General features: G+C 43.9%; 1 protein-coding gene and 1 pseudogene across 3 annotated transcripts in view; both read left to right on the plus strand.

Moving 5' to 3' along the window:
- PECAM1 (platelet and endothelial cell adhesion molecule 1) overlaps nucleotides 1-17,922 on the plus strand; it is a 100,122-nt gene that overhangs the window by 12,577 nt on the left and 69,623 nt on the right. The window contains exon 1 of one of the 3 annotated variants that reach the window (XM_024760727.1): nucleotides 10,203-10,275. The exons of the other annotated variants lie outside the window; for them this stretch is intronic. Coding sequence (XP_024616495.1) covers nucleotides 10,255-10,275 — 21 coding nt within the window. The 5' untranslated portion in view covers nucleotides 10,203-10,254. Of the gene's footprint in view, nucleotides 1-10,202; nucleotides 10,276-17,922 lie in introns of those variants that run through there. 3 annotated transcript variants of the gene reach the window in all.
- On the plus strand, nucleotides 1,945-2,502 carry LOC112410264 (60S ribosomal protein L34 pseudogene; annotated as a pseudogene).

Genomic DNA, 17,922 nt, shown 5'->3' on the forward strand with positions numbered 1-17,922 from the left:
GAACTTTCAGCTGGCACAGGAAGCCTGCAGACCACAGCTTGGATACAAAGACAGCAAAGGAAACCAGAAGAAGTGCTACTTAGAGCTGTTAGTAAACGTTGCTAGGAGTACCTTAGCAAGGCCCCGGAAAAGGATCATAGTCTGTCAAAGATTACACAACAAATCAGCTATGAAGTCTCAAGTGGAAAAAGACAAAGTTCATCTATGGACCTGGCACATTCCTTAAGGCCCAAATCATGGCAAATCCACATTGTTATGGTCCACAATAATTCACCATATTGATAAGCTTGATAACAAGAAATATAGTCAAACAAACGGTAAGGTTAGGCTTTCTGTTGTCTAAGAGCTTTACACTGATAATCTCATTTAATCCTTATGAAACCTCTATGAAGTGTGCAGAGATATTATTAAAAATGTCACAACCAGTAGAGTAATATATATGTCAATGCATGGATCAGATATTTAAAAATATATTCCACCACCCCTGGTTTATCTCTAAATAAACTAAGATGTTATAAAACTACTCAACAAGTGATATAAGTTTTTGAGCAAATCTTTAATAAATTATTCTAATAATTTCCAAAATTTTGTTGATTTTTAGAAATAGTTGGTATGGTGTTTTGAAACAGGGCTCACGTTCCAGGATGATTAGACATGGGGAACTGCCTTGAATTTTTCCAGTGAATTCCTTGAAACTGGTGGCCATTGGATAATGTGTAATCTCGATAAATTGAGAATTTCTCTTCACACCGGTTGTTCCTGGTGTTGAATCCTCAACTCCTGATGAACAAAAACAATGATAAAATTTTTAAGTATTCCAGCCCTTATAATGTTGTTTGAAATTTTTCTATATCCAAAATTTCTGTTATCTTATATTTCTAAATCACAAAAAATCATTTAATCCATTGGTTTAATTTCACTTATCCTTCCACAGAACTTTACAAATACCATTTAGTAGTGTCAGGATTCTATAAATTTAAATGACTTTAGAATTCATTTTCACTTTTGCCCTCAAATAATAAATGTATTTTTATATAATTTATTTTAAAGTATTATATTTTCGCTTGGAATTGATACTTTATTTTGTTTTGTTACAAGAAGTCATGCCATATTTCTTCATTGTTATAGCATCTTCCACTTCTCTTTCATTTATCAAACTAACCTTGTAAATCTGAAAGTATTAAAATCTCCACATGATAATAAAACTATAGATTTATAATTTTAAAAATTCCACATGAAAAGATGTTCAACGTCACTAATCATCAGGGAAATGAAAATCAAAACCACAATAAGATATCTCCTCACACCTGTCAGAATGGCCATCATCAAAAGGACAACAAATAACAAGTGTTGGCAAGGATGTGGAGAAAAGGGAACCCTCATGTACTGTTGGTGAGAATGTAAATTGCTGCAGCCACTATGGGAAACAGTATGGAGGGTCCTCAAAAAACTAAAAATAGAACTGTCATACAATTCAGCAATTCCACTTCTGGGTATTTTTCCAAAGAAAACAAAATAATAATTCAAAAAGATATAGGCACCCTTATATTCATTGCAGCATTATTACAACAACCAAGCTACAGAAACAACCTAACCCGTCCATAGACAGTTGAACGGGTAAAGAAGATGTGATGTATATACACAATGGAATATTACTTGGCCATAAAAAAGAATGAAATCCTGCTGTTTGCGACAAACTGGATGGACCTAGAGGGTATTATGCTAAGTGAAATAAGTCAGACAGAGAAAGACAAATACCATATTATCTCACTTATAGAATATAATATTACAAGCCAATTATACTTTAATTTAAAAATATAAATAAATAAAAGTATTAAAATTTCTGTTAGAATATCCCTAATTAAGCATAAAACTCCCTAAAATGTTTCCTTTTCCAAAGATTTTACCATTTCCGTTAAAATGAACAGGCTTCATAGTTTCCAGACTGCGGCTGTAGCACTGCAAGTTCTCCATAAGGTCCAATGGCCTTCCAGTTTTCATTGTCTCAGTTCCCAAGTCTTGAGATATATTACTTAATTCTCTCTGATGTTTATTTGATGAAAGAAGGTAAATTAAAAGTTTGTCAGGCTTCTTCCTCTTCCAGGGATGGTATTTAGAGGCATTCAGGATGATCCAGCATTTGACATGCCGTCATAGGCTGTTCCATGATACAGCCTCTAACAAAACCAGGCTGTCCCGAACCCCTGGTAACAGAATTGTTTACCTTTATACCAAGAAGCTTGAGAAAGCACCAAAATTCGCATGTGGTGTGTCCAGGCTGACTTCGAGGAGTTCGTGCCATGAGACCTAAAGTTCTTATGAGGTTGTCTAAAACAAAAAAACATGTCAGCCAGGCCTGTGGTGGTTCCATGTGTGCTAAATGTGTCCGTGACAGGATCAAGCGCGCTTTCCTCATTGAGGAGCGGAAAATCATTGTGAAAGTGTTGAAAGCACAAGCATGGAGTCAGAAAGCTAAATTTTAAAAATGAAGCTTTGGGACTTCCCTGGTGGCTCAGTGGTTAAGAATCCACCTGCCAATGCAGGGGACACGGGTTCGATCCCTGATCTGGAAGATCCCAGATGCCGCGGAGCAACTAAGCCCGTGTGTCACAACTACTGAGCCCGCGTGCCTACAGCTTCATGCTCCACAAGAAGAGAAGCCACCGCAATGAGAAGCCTGCGCACCGCAACGAAGAGTAGTCCCCTCTGGCCGCAACTAGAGAAAGCCTGAGCGCAGCAACGAAGACCCAAAGCAGCCAAAAATAAATTAAAATTACGAAAAAAGAAGCTTTTTTGAGTATGAAAATTTTTTTTAAGTTTGTCAGGAAAATACTTTAAGATTGACATGATTCACATCTTTAATTACATCACTCAGAGGTGACTATAGAGGGTTCGACACCACCTGTCTGAGGACGGGTTCCTGAGCAACAGAGCCTGAGGTGGAATTCTTGAGCATGTGATTTACCAAGGGAGTGATTGAAGGAGAAGGGAAGGGCACTGGCATGTAGAACAGGACACGGGAAGCAACTAAGCAAAGATGAGGGTTCAGCTGAACTTGACGCACTGTCTGCTCCCATGGAGTGATGTGGGATGTGAGTTGTGCCATGGGGTTTGGTCCATCTTGTGGCCAGGGAGCTGGGTTTTTACCCCTCCCCTCCATTGTTCAGTCATGATCACAGGCCTGGGGGGGTATGTGCCTAGGACCACTCAGGCATCTCTGGACAAGCTGTCCTCCAGGGAGGATGAGCCACTCCACCCAGTCCAGAGGAGGGGAGTGGTGCCTGCCCGACAGGACTTGTCTAGAAATAGCTTCTAAAATCTTGGCTGAAACTCCAGATTTCCCAGACTTCCTCTCTACCCTGCTCTAGTATTCCTACTCTGTACAAAACCCGGTAAGGTTTTCATGAAACATCATGGAAACCATATTTCTCAAGCATGGACAGTAACATTTGGATATAGTATTTCACATGTTCCTTCCCCTTTAAGAGATGAACAAAAACAAGTGACTATTTTTGAAGACTTGAATTTTACATTTTAATTTAAAAATACATGTTAGGGAAATAGTTTCAAATTTTGTTTTCTTATTTCAATAGTTACATTTTACAACAAGTAGGACCATTAATTTAGGTCACAGTGATACACCCATGCTTTTTTATTCTTTTTTGAAATTCATTAATTTCATGTCTAAAAATACTTAACTGTTTAAAACTATACACTAGATTGTGTTAAAAATTCTGATAGCAGTTTCTGAATATTCTCACTTGCTTTATAGATATAATTTTGATTTTTACATTTCCAGAATTTTTATTATTTCAAAAACCTACATGAAACAGATTTAAGGTATTCTTTTCATTATTTTGCTCACTGGGTTTGTAGAATTTATCAGAGCAATGAGCTTTGCCAGAACAAGATTACCATTCTGATGAAATATATTTAGCATTTTCAATTTTTTACATCTGAGCCCCATTTGTTCACAGCACAACTTTTAAAAAAAATTTATTTTATTTATTTATTTTTGGCTGCATTGGGTCTTCGTTGCTGCACGCGGGCTTTCTCCAGTTGCGGCGAGCGGCGGCTACTCTTCATTGCAGTGCGTGGGCTTCTCACTGTGGTGGCTTCTCTTGCTGCAGAGCACGGGCTCTAGGTGCACCGGCTTCAGTAGCTGTGGCACGCAGGCTCAGTAGCTGTGGCTCGCGGGCTCTAGAGCGCAGGCTCAGTAGTTGTGGCACATGGGTTTAGTTGCTCTGCGGTATGTGGGATCTTCCTGGACCAGGGCTCGAACCCGTGTCCCCTGCATTGGCAGGTGGATTCTTAACCACTGCGCCACCAGGGAAGCCCCCGCAGCACAACTTCTGAGTTCTATTCATATTTTTTGTTAGAATAATTAAATTGGTTTTCATTCCAGAAATAGAAATCATTTGCTTTATTTTGTACTGCTTCTTGTACAGTGTAAAAAGACATTCTGGGCTGTTCTGATTTGAGCAGAAGATGTTCTGGGCTGCAGTTCACTATTCATTTCACTTCTGATTTGTTCCCACAGATTCTGTACTTGGTTGAATAGTGACCCCTAGACTTCATACCCACCCAGAACCTTAGAATGTGAGCTTATTTGAAAGTGAGGTCTTTGCAGATGTAATTAGTTAAGATGAAGTCGTGCTGGTATCCTTATAAGAAGGCAGCTTTGTGATTCATCGTAGGGGTTAGGGCTGGCAGGGACTCCACTTGTTCTCCAGTTTTCCTGCATCAAGATGGCTGGGCTGCTGCTGAGGAGGGGTCTCCATCCCTGGGCTCTGGAGTGATGTCAACTGACCCCCTACCCCCTCTCAGGGAAAGGGGGTGCTGAGGATTCTAGGAAGATCCAGTCAGTTCACAGGCCAGTTGCCAGCCTCACCCTCCTTGTCCTGATTCTTCTTGGGACTTGCTCTACCTGCCCACATCTGTGAATAGTGAGCTTTGGTGTCCATTCCTGGACTGGGCTGGTGACCGCCCAATTGTGGGGGTCACCACTCAGGAACAACACCATATATGAATAGATTCACCAGGGCCTTTTCTACCTCTTGGAGCTTGCTGTGCTCTCATCTAGAGTGTTTCAAGGACCAACGGGAAGGATCTAGCACTTGCTGAACATCTCCTGGCCAGGGGTCAGCCCATCAGATGGGCCAACTCACTCCATCTTCATAATAACCCTATGGGTTGTTCTGTTTCACAGATGGAAAAACCGTTCAGGAACAGAGCTAGGTCTCCAGCGTAGAGGCCTAGCCACACTGAGCTATGGCAGATTGTCGTTAGAAGACTAAACACGTCGCCCTCCTCCCCTACATGATCAGTGAGGGGATCACAGGCCCACCCTCAACAGAAAATTCACTTTAGCGTGTGTTTGACCCCTTATATACTTGGAAGAATTTTGCAGCGGCTTTTACAACACCAGCTAACATCAGAATTTCTGCATTCGCATCCAGAGCTGTGATGTGTAGACCTAGAATCTTCCGTCTAGAGCTACAAGTGTGCAAAGGTAGGCGCCCAGGGGCATCCATGCAGTTTTGCCTGTAATCATGAAAAGTTACAAACACCTAAATGCCTATCAATTGGGAACAGGTTGTTTAAATTGTAGGATGTTTTTGACATTCTGTTCTTTTGTGAAACAGCTTTTTTGTGTGATGTAATTCACATACCATAAAATTTAAAGTATAGAGTTCAGTGGTTTTTAGTATATTCACGAAGAGGTGCAACCATAGCCACGATCTAATTTTAGAACATTTTTATTACCCTGTAAAGAAATCCCATACAAGATATTTTGGAGCCATTTTTTAAAAACAGAGGTAGTTCTCTGTGTATTTAAATGAAAATATATGCATGATGCGCAAAAGGTTAAAAAAAAATCACGTTGCAGAAAATATATAAGGTATCCCATCTATTTATAATATATATCTAAACATTTTTTTTTAATATTTATTTATTTTGGGGGGGCTACATTGGGTCTTCGTTGCTCTGCGCGGGCTTCTCTAGTTGTAGCAAGCGGGGTCTACTGTTCCTTGCAGTGCACGGGCTTCTCATTGCAGTGGCTTCTCTTGTTGCGGAGCACGGGTTCTAGGTGCATGGGCTTCAGTAGTTGTGGTGCGTGGGCTCAGTAGCTGTGGCTCGCGAGCTCTAGAGCACAGGCTCAGTAGTTGTGGCGCACGGGCTTAGTTGCTCCGCGGCATGTGGGATCTTCCTGGACCAGGGCTTGAACCTGTGTCCCCTACGTTGGCAGGTGGATTCTTAACCACTGCGCCACCAGGGAAGTCCTAAACATGTTTATATGTTCATTCATTCATTCATTCATTCACTTATTTGTATATGCATAGAGCACTCTGTCTGGAGAAAGGAACGAGGAAGTTTTATTTTAAATACCTTTTATATAGCATTTAAAAAAATTTTTTTTTTATTTTGGTCGTACTGGGTCTTAGTTGTGGCATGCGAACTCTTAGTTGTGGCATGCATGTGGGATCTAGTTCCCTGACCAGGGATGGAACGCGCATCCCATTCATTAGAAGGCGGATTCTTATTTATTTATTTATTTATTTGTTTATGGCTGTGTTGGGTCTTCGCTTCTGTGCGAGGGCTTTCTCTAGTTGTGGCAAGCGGGGGCCACTCTTCATTGCGGTGCGCGGGCCTCTCACTATCGCGGCCTCTCTTGTTGCGGAGCACAGGCTCCAGACGCGCAGGCTCAGTAATTGTGGCTCACGGGCCCAGTTGCTCCGCGGCATGTGGGATCTTCCCAGACCGGGGCTCGAATCCATGTCAGCTGCATTGGCAGGCAGATTCTCAACCACTGCGCCACCAGGGAAGCCCCTTATGTAGCATTTTTATGCTATATATTTTATACAGTAGTTTTACATCAGTGCTGTGTTTCTACTAGAAATAATAACCAAGGGTGAAATAAGCAATGAGGGTGTCCAAAGCTGATAAAGAAGTGTTAGAAGTGATTGGTACAAATTTAAAGGTAAAAAAAAAATGATTTTTTTGTGTGTCTAACCTGATATTCCATTAGATGGTGCCATTGTAAAATGTCTGTAATTTCAAATGGGCCATGGAAGGACTGGGCACACCCATTAACTGTTTCTGCCCGTAAAGACTTATTATTGTTGTTGCTTGCTTTTCTTTTAAGTCACTTGAAAAAGAAAAAAGTTAAAGCCCCCTTCAGTAATACCCTATTAGTTCAAGCCAATGGGAGTAAATGAAATGAAGTACTTATTAAAGGAATTTAATCATTAGATGAAAAATACTGTCAAATGCATGTAAAACGGGCACTTGGGGCAAGTTATTTTCTCTCAGTCCTATAAAAATTCGCCACTGATACTCTGATTACCAGAAGTGCAAAATGTTGTCTGCTACTTTGGAATTTTCCATATTCCTGAGCAGGCTGGGATTCCTACCTTTTCTCCAACGACAACTCCTCCATTACTTCTCTGTCCTAAATCTCATTACTGGGAAGATTTTACCCATATAGTAATAGCATTTACTAAGTAGTTAAAGGTTTTTCTGTTTTGTATTTATGTATATATGTATTTGATCAATTGAAGTTCTTAACAGACAAAGGGACGGCCTTGCTGGGTTGATATAACTCCAGCCAAAAGCTGGAGGAACTTGAACTGGGTGGTAGAAGCAAGGGCCCTGGGGCCAGCCTGGCCCTGTGGGCAATGACTGTAGCTGTACCGAACTCACGGGACTGAGCCACAGTGCATGTAAATCACATGTCGCACTACAACAAACACCAGTTACTATCATTGGCATTTAATTCAGCATGTGCCACCGTATCTTCAGACAGCCACTTGGATTCTTTCACTGACCTACCCATCGCTCACCCCGGAATGCACAAGCTGAGCACTGTTGGCCTGGGTTTACCTCTGGGCTGACAGTTACGATGCTCACAAGTGCTTCTCTTCCCTGCTTGAAATGCCCCAAATCACCTTGTTTATACTGTTGGTGAGCTAAGTAAGGGGATTTTTAGTTTTACAGCTTTACAAATCATTATGGAAGCATCCACTTTTGGGGGCCAGTTTTCGTGAAATCCTCGGTACTGAAACGGTACCACAGAAGTAAAGAGCACAGAGTGGAATGTTGATGAGTCCTTTTAATTCAGAAAAGAGTCAGTTTGCAGATCTCAGATGGGGTGAATCTGAAGAACAAATTACTGTAATTTTGACATTTGGTCAGAATTTGGTACCCGGATTGCTTACAGCCAGACCTACCAGCAGGTGGCTTCGTCTGTACTAGGGACAGGTGCAAATGCGCCAGTTCTAAAAAGGGAACAGGCTCTTACCAGATCGCAAAATGCAATTCTGTAGACAAACCCCATAGATATGGGAAAATTAATTTTATCGGAGGAGGTGAAAAAAATTCTGTCCCATAAGAGGGAGAGAAGAGGAATTGTTCTCTTTGCTTTTAATGGTATTAGTGTGTGTTGTATGTGTGTGTTGGCAGGTAGGTGCATACTAGGCTTACGTTCTTTAGATGGTGACCTCCTTGAGAGCAGGGAAGTGTCGTACTCATTGCCCCCCACCTCACCCACCCAGCCTGTGCAGGGCATTCAGTGCCCACCCAGCTGATGAGAGTTGAATTGCTGGGTAGCAATTAGCAAGGAATGACTTTAGGTGGGGGTGACTTTAGTGTTTGGAGCTCCCAGCAAGTGGAGGCCTGCTCCAAACTCCAAACTCCCTGGTTTGCCCTACGGTGTTTCTTGCCCTGAGGTCTTGTCCTCTTTCAGGCCCCAAGCCCCAGGAGAACAAAGCTGTAGTGACTGTTCAGATTTCCTATACTGGCGATCTCTATGGGTTCCTGGGCTGGTTTTTTGGGGTTTTGTATGTGTGTGTTTGGTTTTTTTTGCCAGGGGTGAGAGTGGGGAGGGAATGGAGAGGGTATCCAGAAGGAAAAACTGTACTTTTCTTTAAGCGCCAACATTATTCTAGGCACTGTGTTAAATTTAGTAGCTAAGCGTAACTTACATGCCATAAAATTCATGCATTATAACTGTATACTTCAAAGACTTTTAGTTAGGATCTGGCGATCCTAACTGCTAGGATGCCCAGTTAAATTTGAATTTCAGGTAGACAACAAACATTTTTTTAGTGTAAGTATGCCCCCATAGGAATATTTGGGATACACTTATACTAAAAAGATTATTTGTTGCTTTTTTGAAATTCAAATTTAACTGAACAGCCTATATTTTTATTTGCTAAATTTCAAAACTCTTCGTAAATATAGAGAGTTGTGCAACCATCACCACAATCTGGTTCTAGAGCATTTCCATCACCCAGAAGTTCCCTCTTGCCCATTTGCCATCAATCCCTAATCCCTCCCCAAGTCCCAGGTAGCTACTGGTTTGCATTTTGCTTTTATAGATTTGAGGAAGACTGGGGTGGGGGTGGGGGGGGGTTGTTTGTTTTGTTTGTTTGTTTTTGTTGCTGTTTTGTTTTGCTGCAAAAAGCTTTGTTGTTTCTATTTGGTCCAGGGCTTGGAAGAGGGCTCCAGGGTGATTAAAAAACTGCCTAGTAGCTGCAGAGAGAGGCTTCAGCTGTTACACAATTTAGTTTAAACTCTAAGTATTTGCATGAAGAGTTTGGTTTCATTTTTCCTGAATGTGAAACCACAGAGAAGACTGGCCACCCCATATGGGGTTTGGTTTGTCTTTTGTCACACACCTCACAGTATGGTGTGGTAAGTTCTGTGAGACCCAGAAAACAGGTCTCTGGGGTGCAGTTATGTGGATTATTCGAATCTCTCCGTGTTTACCGACCACTTGGGTAAACCGCCTGTGGTGAAGTCTGAGAGCCGCCGGCCCTCAGAGGGGGGCCTTTCCAGGCCCAGCCAGGGCAGGGCAGGAGGATGCCCAGTTAAATTTGAATGTCAGGTAGCCAACAAACATTTTTTTAGTGTAAGTATGCCCCCATGCAGTATTTGGGATACACTTATACTAAAAAGATTATTTGTTGCTTATTTGAAATTCAAATTTAACTGAACATCTATAAGTTCAGGTGATCTGAGGAGCCATTCAAGGACACTGCACGCTACACTGGTCGAATGCTGGTCCTTGGCTACCTGGGCCCAGTCTTGGAGTGACTTAACTAAATGAAATATTACGTGTCAAGGAGCCTTACACTGTGCCTGGTGTGTGTAGCTGAAAACAGCCTTCCGTGAATTCAGAGTTCATCTGACGCATACTACTGGAGACCCAGTGAGGCCTACAGCATCTCCAACTGAGAGTCTGCACGAAAGATGGCCCCTGCTTTAAGACAGGTAATGCTTTAACAGCCTGTGTTTACTGAGCACTAGCTGTGTGCCAGCATTTGCTAAGTGCTCCGTGTGTGTTAACATCTAATCCTCACAAACGCTCTAAGGCAGATACTGTCATTCTCCCTATGAGAATGACTGTCATTCTCCCTGTGAGGAAGTGGAGGCTCAGAGAGGTTAAGTCCCCCAAGGTCACACAGCTCATCTGGACCTAGAAGAGCCTTTTCTTACCACTGCTCTGTGCTGCCTCACGTAATGACGTGGTAAATTCTGTGCAAGCCCAGAAAGCGAGGTGTTTGAACCACGGGGAAGCTTTCCCAGGCATCTCCCCTCAGGGGTTAGCTGGCCAAAGAACTGGGGAACGGCATTCCAAGCAGAGGGAATGGCATATGCAAAGGTAAGAGGCAAGAGAACGAGGCACGATGAGGAGTAACCAATGAGGCCTGGGACAAATATTTCAGAGCATTTCCCAAAAACTGGAATTTTCCTTGGGAAAAATTAAAAAGTCTAATTTTAGTAAGGGAAAGAGTCTCAGGTGAGAGCCCTGAAGACCTTCAGGAGCAACTTGCAGCAAGTACCTTAGATTGGTGAGCTGTCTCCGGCCCATCTCTTTCCCTCACCAGGTGTGCTTTTCTGCTGTAAAAAGGCTAATGATACCCATATGTGTGTGGCTCACATACCAGAACCCAGAATCCTATAGGGCTTACTGTAAGATAATGAAATGGAATAATGTGGGTGACATACATGGAGGAGTTTTATAGTCGGCATGTGGCCACACAGGTGTGACGTAGTGCTGGGCCCGCCAGGTCGCCCAGGCACCTGTGCCCGATGTACACCTTTAAGAGGAGCCTAAACCCCTTCCCTTCCACTCTCAGCAGCAGAGGGTTTTCAGTGTTGATTTCCAGCTAGCAGGCACCTCCTCTTTCTTCCTCTACCTGTGGTTCTGGAGGCTCAGCCTGGAGAGGTGCCAGGCATCTAACTGACTCTGGAGCTGGGATTTTTTTGCAGGGAGCCAGAGGAAAGGAAAAATCCTCTTGCTGACTCTCCCTCTCTGGCTTCCCGGTGATTTATCACTATGGAAACGGAGCTCTTTTCCTCTTTGCTGCGGGCTGGCTGGGGGTGCACATTGTTGGTGCCCTTGCTGCACAGATCAGAAGTTCCTTCCTCTTTCCTGTTGCAGAAATGCCACAGTCACCACCGTTGTCCAAGAGCTGCAGCTCACACCTGAAGAGCTCAGTCTTGGGAAAAACAATCTCATTTGATTCCCCAGGGGTCCTGGGGGCCTTCTGGGTAATCGGTGGGGGCCTGAAAACAATGCCAGTGTGAGAACAATGCAGCCTCCAGGGCTGAACTGGGGCCCTGCTTTTCCCCTTCCTTCAGCTTTCCTAGCTGCATTTTAAAAATGGATTTACAGGCAGACGCAGGTAGTCTGTATTGTGTTAGGTTGCAGTAAACTCAAAGTGCCTTTGTGTGGGCAGAACCTTCTTTGAGGGCAGGGCAGATGTGACTACAGGCAGGCCTGTGCCCACCCACTTGTGGAGACCCCAAGAGAAATCTGTTCTTGGAGGGTAAGACTTGCAGATGGAGGGCAGATGTGGATACAGGGGAAGGGAGATGCAGATGCAGGGGAGAGGGGTATTCAGAGGAGACTGCATACCTGTGTCATCATCAGTCACTTGCACATCCACATGAGGTTTCAGGTGCTGTCAGCTGGAGGCCTGGCTGAGAGCTGGCTCTGCTGCGGTTGGTCCAGCACTCAGGCCGCTCGTTAAAGGCTGGTGCCTGGGGCTCTTACCTCGCTGTCCAGTGGTTAAGACTCCGCGCTTCACTGCAGCGGGCACGGGTTCAATCCCTGGTCAGGGAACTAAGATCCCACATGCTGCCGTGGGCACGGCCCAAAAAAAGGCTCTTGCCTGGGCTGGAGCACCCTAGGCCTAACATCACACGTACTGGGCTAGGTCCTGGGTACAAGGACACAGAGCATGTGGTGAGCAGGGATCCCAGAGACAATGAAGGAAGCTTCCTGGCCAGGAAGTCCTGAGACAGCACCAGATCCACTTTGGCTTCACGGGCAGGTCATGGCCAACCTCAGGGACCTTCTCTGTAAGTTGACCTAAGGAATATCTCTCCCAGCCTCGTCCTATGGGAGGAAGAGGGGGCTAAGGGCACCTCACATTTATCCATTTCACTGTTCAAGAGGGCCCATCAAGAATAACTGTCTAGGGACTTCCCTGGTGGTCCAGTGGGTAAGTCTCCACGCTCCCAGTGCAGGGGACCCTGCTTCAAATCCCTGGTCAGGGAACTAGATCCTGCATGCTGCAACTAAGACCCAGCGCAGCCAAAATAAGTAAGTAAATAAGAATAACCGTCTACATGGAACTGGTCTTGAAATTATCTGGGAGGGAAACACTTCATTTAGGAGGAGCTGGTGCATTTCAGTGCATCTCTAGGATAGTATTCAAAAACCCCTTTACCTCCTCAAACATCCAGATCTTTCCTAGGTCTCAAAATATTCCTATTCTCTTTGCATCTAGAAGGTTCTTTTATTTGGGAGAGGATTTCCAAGGTTCTACCAGATTCATATTCTAAGCAGCAGTGTGAAAATTCGTGTTTCATTTTTGTCAGCAGAGCTGCCTGAACCCCTGGACCCCAAGGGGAGCCCTGGCCTTTAGGGAAAAGGTGACAGAGGTAGCCCTGCAAAATACCTTCAGAGCAGCTCAGCTCACCTCTTCCTCTTGGTACAAGAGAATGAGCCTCTGTAAGGAGGACCTTCTAGTTCTCTCTGATTCTCTGTGTGTACTCCTGGGACCAGCAGAAATGGAGGACTTTTGTGCAATGCTTAGCTTCCTCCTCACTGCCCTGAAGGTCTCATTCCCTATAAAACCTCAGGAGAAGTGGAGGGGCCACCCTCCAGTAATCCCCCCAACAACACCTGAGTCAGGGAGCATCTGACCAGCGCTTGCATCCTCCAGGAACAGGGAACCAGTCCATTTTTTTTTAACAGCGCTTTTTTTTTTTTTTTGGCCATACCACACGGCATGCAGAATCTTAGTTCCCCCGACCAGGGATCAAACCTGTTCCCCCTGCACTGGAAGCGCAGAGCCTTAATCACTGGACCACCAGGGAAGTCCCTAAATAACGATTTTTATTGAGATAATAGTAGATTCGCATGCATTTGTAATAAATAATAGAGAAAGCCCTTGTACGTTACCCAGGTTTCTGCAGTAGTAACATTTTAGTGTTACATTATTTTTAATTTTTTTTTTTTTGTGGTATGCGGGCCTCTCGCTGTTGTGGCCTCTCCCATTGCGGAGCACAGGCTCCGGACGCGCAGGCTCAGCGGCCATGGCTCACGGGCCCAGCCGCTCCGCAGCATGTGGGATCTTCCCAGACCGGGGCACGAACCCGTGTCCCCTGCAGGCGGACTCTCAACCACTGCGCCACCAGGGAAGCCCTTAGTGTTACATTATAATGTCACAGTACATTGACATTGATACAACCCACCCATAGTATTTAATCTCCCCAGTTTTACTGGTACTCACTTGTGTCTCTGTGTGTAAAGTTCTAAACAGCTTTATCACCTCTGTAGAGTTATGTATCCCTCACCACAGTCAACACACAGTTCCCAAGACACAAGGATCCCATCCCTTTTATAGCCACGCCCACTTCCTTCCCTGTCCCCATCCCCAACCTCTGGAAACTGCTAATCTGTCCTTCATTTCTAAACTTTTGTTATTTCAAAAATGTTATGTAAATAGGATCACATTTGGGGGATTGGGTTTGTTCGCTCAGCCTCTTTCCCTGGAGATTCATCCAAGTTGCTGCATGTATCAATAGTTTGCTCCTTTTCATTGCTGAGGAATATTCCATGGTGTACATGTACCATCGTTTATTTAATCATTCATTGAAGGACATCTGGACTGATTCCAGTTTTTCAGGAAAGCTGAAATGACAAAGCTGCTGTGAACATTCACGTACAGATTTTTTGCGTGAACATACTTTTAAAATTTCTCTGGGCAGCTGTTCCAGTTTTTAGATAGCTCTAATTAAAGAAGATCCTTGAGGGACTTCCCTGGTGACACAGTGGTTGACTCTGCGCTCCCAGTGCAGGGGGCCTGGGTTCAGTCCCTGGTCAGGGAACTAGATCCCACATGCGTGCTGTAACTAAGAGTTCGCATGCCACAACTAAGGAGCCCGAGAGCCACAACCAAGACCCAGCGCAACCAAATAACTAAATAAATTTTTTAAAAAAGAAGATCCTTGAGCTCTGTGAGGGCTCCATTTGAGACCCACATGTGTTCTCACATTCTCAAGCGTTAGAAATGTTTATACAGGCTCCTGGCTTGGTCCTAAATCACATGAATCTCATGTCTGTCCAGAAGCACCGTTTCCTGTGCATATTCTCCTACTCCAACTTGGCTGCCTTTTTTATTTGGAGGTATCTATTTTAATTTTGTTTAATCAGGTAATGAAGCTGTAAAGAAACAGGAAACATTAAGACAGTTGTATAGAACAAATTGAAGGATTACATCCTAAAATAACCTGGGTGAATAAATATTTCATATTCAGTGTGTTTCAACTTTTTTAGAGTTTGACCCCTTCAGTCTTTGTTCTAAGCCAAAGATTTTCCTGTTGTGGGGTATTTCAAGAAGCCCTGAAATGTTTTTCTTCCAGAGGCACCATGCAAGGGATTCAGGGCTCAGGCCTGGAGTCAGGCAGCCAGCGTTACAACGGACTTAAATCAGCTGTGGGATTGTGAGCAAGTGTACTGACCTTTCCGAGATTCTCTTTTCTCTCCTGTACAATGAGGATAATTCTAGCATCTAATCCACAGGATTAAATGAGACAATCCATGAGAAGTCGTAAGTCCTCAGTAAATTTTAGCAGAAACCCCTCTCCAAATCTCTTGAGAACAATGCTTCAAAACGCTTCACTGAAGGTTGTCTCAAGGGGGTTTTGGGGGAGAATTATATCTCATTGCCCAGAGAAAAACTGGCTGCAATTCTTCTGTACCTAGTTTCTCCCTCAAAGTCAAGTCCCCACCACCCCTCCCAAATCAGCCAGTCAGCCTCCCACTGTGGCCCTTGCTCCCAGATGGGCCCCTTTCTTCCTCAGGTAGCTGTTTAGAATTCTCTGTGATTCGCCGGGGACTCTGGTCATTCTGCCACCCCCAGCTGGCACCCCATCCCCCTGAGATGAAGACTGAGCACTTGGGCTGCATTTTGCTTTCCTTCTTGTTTTCTCGGTTCCTGTTCAGTTGGTCAGACAGATCCACTCAGGTTTCCACAACAGGGACACAGATGCCTTTTCGCACCGTCTGACGGGTGATGCACGAGCTTCATGAACAACTTCATGGCTCTTCTTAGCATTGAGTCGGAATGGTGATCCCAGCCCAGCCCACAAGCAACTGAGGCCACTTAATGACCTTTGTGATGAGGACAACTGTCTTCTTTCCATTTCCTTTGTCTTCAACCCCAGCAATCAGCAGGAACACTGCTCAGACTCATGGCATTGGCTTTTTTCTTTTTTTATAGATTTTATTTATTTATTTATTGGCTGCTTTGGGTCTTCATTGCTGTGTGCGGGCTTTCTCTAGTTGCGGCGAGCAGGGGCTACTCTTCATTGCGGTGCAAGGGCTTCTCATTGCAGTTGCTTCTCTTGTTGCTCAGCACAGGCTCTAGGCACACGGGCTTCAGCAGTTGTGGCTCGCAGGCTCTAGAGCACAGGCTCAGTAGTTGTGGCTCGCAGGCTTAGTTGCTCCGCGGCACGTGGGATCTTCCTGGACCAGGGCTTGAACCTGTGTCCCCTGCATTGGCAGGCAGATTCTTAACCCCTGTGCCACCAGGGAAGCCCCATGGCATTGGCTTTGACAAATATTTGCCTCCTAGAAGCTTTATCAGTAAGATGAAGAGACGTGCAGTAGCCAGTCTTCCACTGGACAGAGGAGGAGTGGCCTCCGTGGCTGTCAGCGTTTGTCCCAGAGGAGACTCCGCAGCCCTCTGGAAACATCTCCCCCTCTCTCAACTGTCTTTAAAAACTTTGGCAAAACTTTCCCTCATCCGCTGTGTTACAAAGATCTAACTAAAATAGACCTCCCTATAGGTTCTACCCAAAGGTTAAAAAAAAAGTCCCATTCCTTTTTCACATAAAAACAGTGCAATTGAGAAATGCAAATCAAAGCTACAATGAGGTATCAACTCACTCCGGTCAGAATGGCCACCATCAAAAAATCTACAAACAGTAACTGCTAGAGAAGGTGTGGAGAAAAGGGAACCTCCTGCACTGTTGGTGGGAATGTAAATTGGTACAACCACTATGGAGAACAGTATGGAGGTTCCTTAAGAAGCTAAAAATAGAACTACCATATGATCCAGCAATCCCACTCTTGGGCATAGATCCAGAGAAAAACATGGTTCAAAAAGATACATGCACCCCAGTGTTCACTGCAGTGCTGTTTATAATAGCCAGGAGACGGAAGCAACCTAAATGTCCATTGACAGATGAATGGATAAAGAAGATGTGGTACATATCTCAATGGACTCTTACTCAGCCATTAAAAAGAATGAAATAATGCCATTTGCAGCAACATGGATGAAACTGGAGATTATCATACTAAATGAAGTCAGACAGAGAAAGACAAATATCATATGATATGACTCATATGCAGAATCTAAAAAAAAATGATGCAAATTAACTTGTTTACAAAACAGAAACAGACTCACAGACTTGGAGAATGAACTTATGGTTACCGGGGTGGTGGGGGAAAAGTGAGGGGGAGGGATAGATTGGGAAGTTGGGATTGACATGTACACACTGCTATATTTAAAATAGATAACCTACTCTAAAGTTATCTATTTTAACCTTAGAGTAGGTTATAAGGACCTACTATAAAATAAATAAATAAATAAATTTAAAAAGTAAATAAAAGCAATGCAATTATTTAAAGATAATTATCAGATACTCTCCCAAATTTTCCTTCTTAGTCTTAACATTTCCACTCCCTTCAAATGTTCCTCTTATGATGTGGTTCGAAGGCCCCTTGCCTTGGTATTTTCATCACCCCTCCATATGCTTTTGGGTGTCACCCCCTGAACTGATCATGTGTGACAAAATACAGTGGGGCAGTCTTCTCCCCACTTCTGAACTCTTTCATTAATGCTGCCAACGGGGACGATAGCCACGCCCCTTTCAAACTCATCAGTCTTTCCCCACGCATCCTCCTGTTATGCAACATGTCTGTCATCTGTCATCCTGTATTTGCAAGGTCAGCTTTGAGGAACTAGGACCAGGAATTTTAACTTTCTATTGTGTGTCATCATTTGGCCCATTGCACCCTCCTAGTGACATCCTTTTGACTACTGATCCTGTCCTTTGGCCTCTTACCTATCTATCCCTCCCAGTGTTGTGTCGTTCAGGGATCGAGTCAGCACACTTTCCATCCCTCCTGTGAGCCAGGAGAGGGAAGAAGACAACCACATGGCATTCCACTACAGATGTCTTTTGCTTTCTGGGTTTTTTGTTTGTTTTTTAATATTTTTAAAATATTTATTTATTATTTTTTTGGCTATGCTGGGTCTTAGTTACAGCACGCGGGATCTTTGTTGCGACATGCAGGATCTTTTTTTTTTTTTTTTTTTTTTTTGGGCTGTGGGG

Source organism: Neophocaena asiaeorientalis, unplaced genomic scaffold (assembly GCF_003031525.2).
Source record: "Neophocaena asiaeorientalis asiaeorientalis breed wild unplaced genomic scaffold, Neophocaena_asiaeorientalis_V1.1 scaffold30, whole genome shotgun sequence".
In the NCBI taxonomy this organism is placed as follows: Eukaryota; Metazoa; Chordata; class Mammalia; order Artiodactyla; family Phocoenidae; genus Neophocaena; species Neophocaena asiaeorientalis.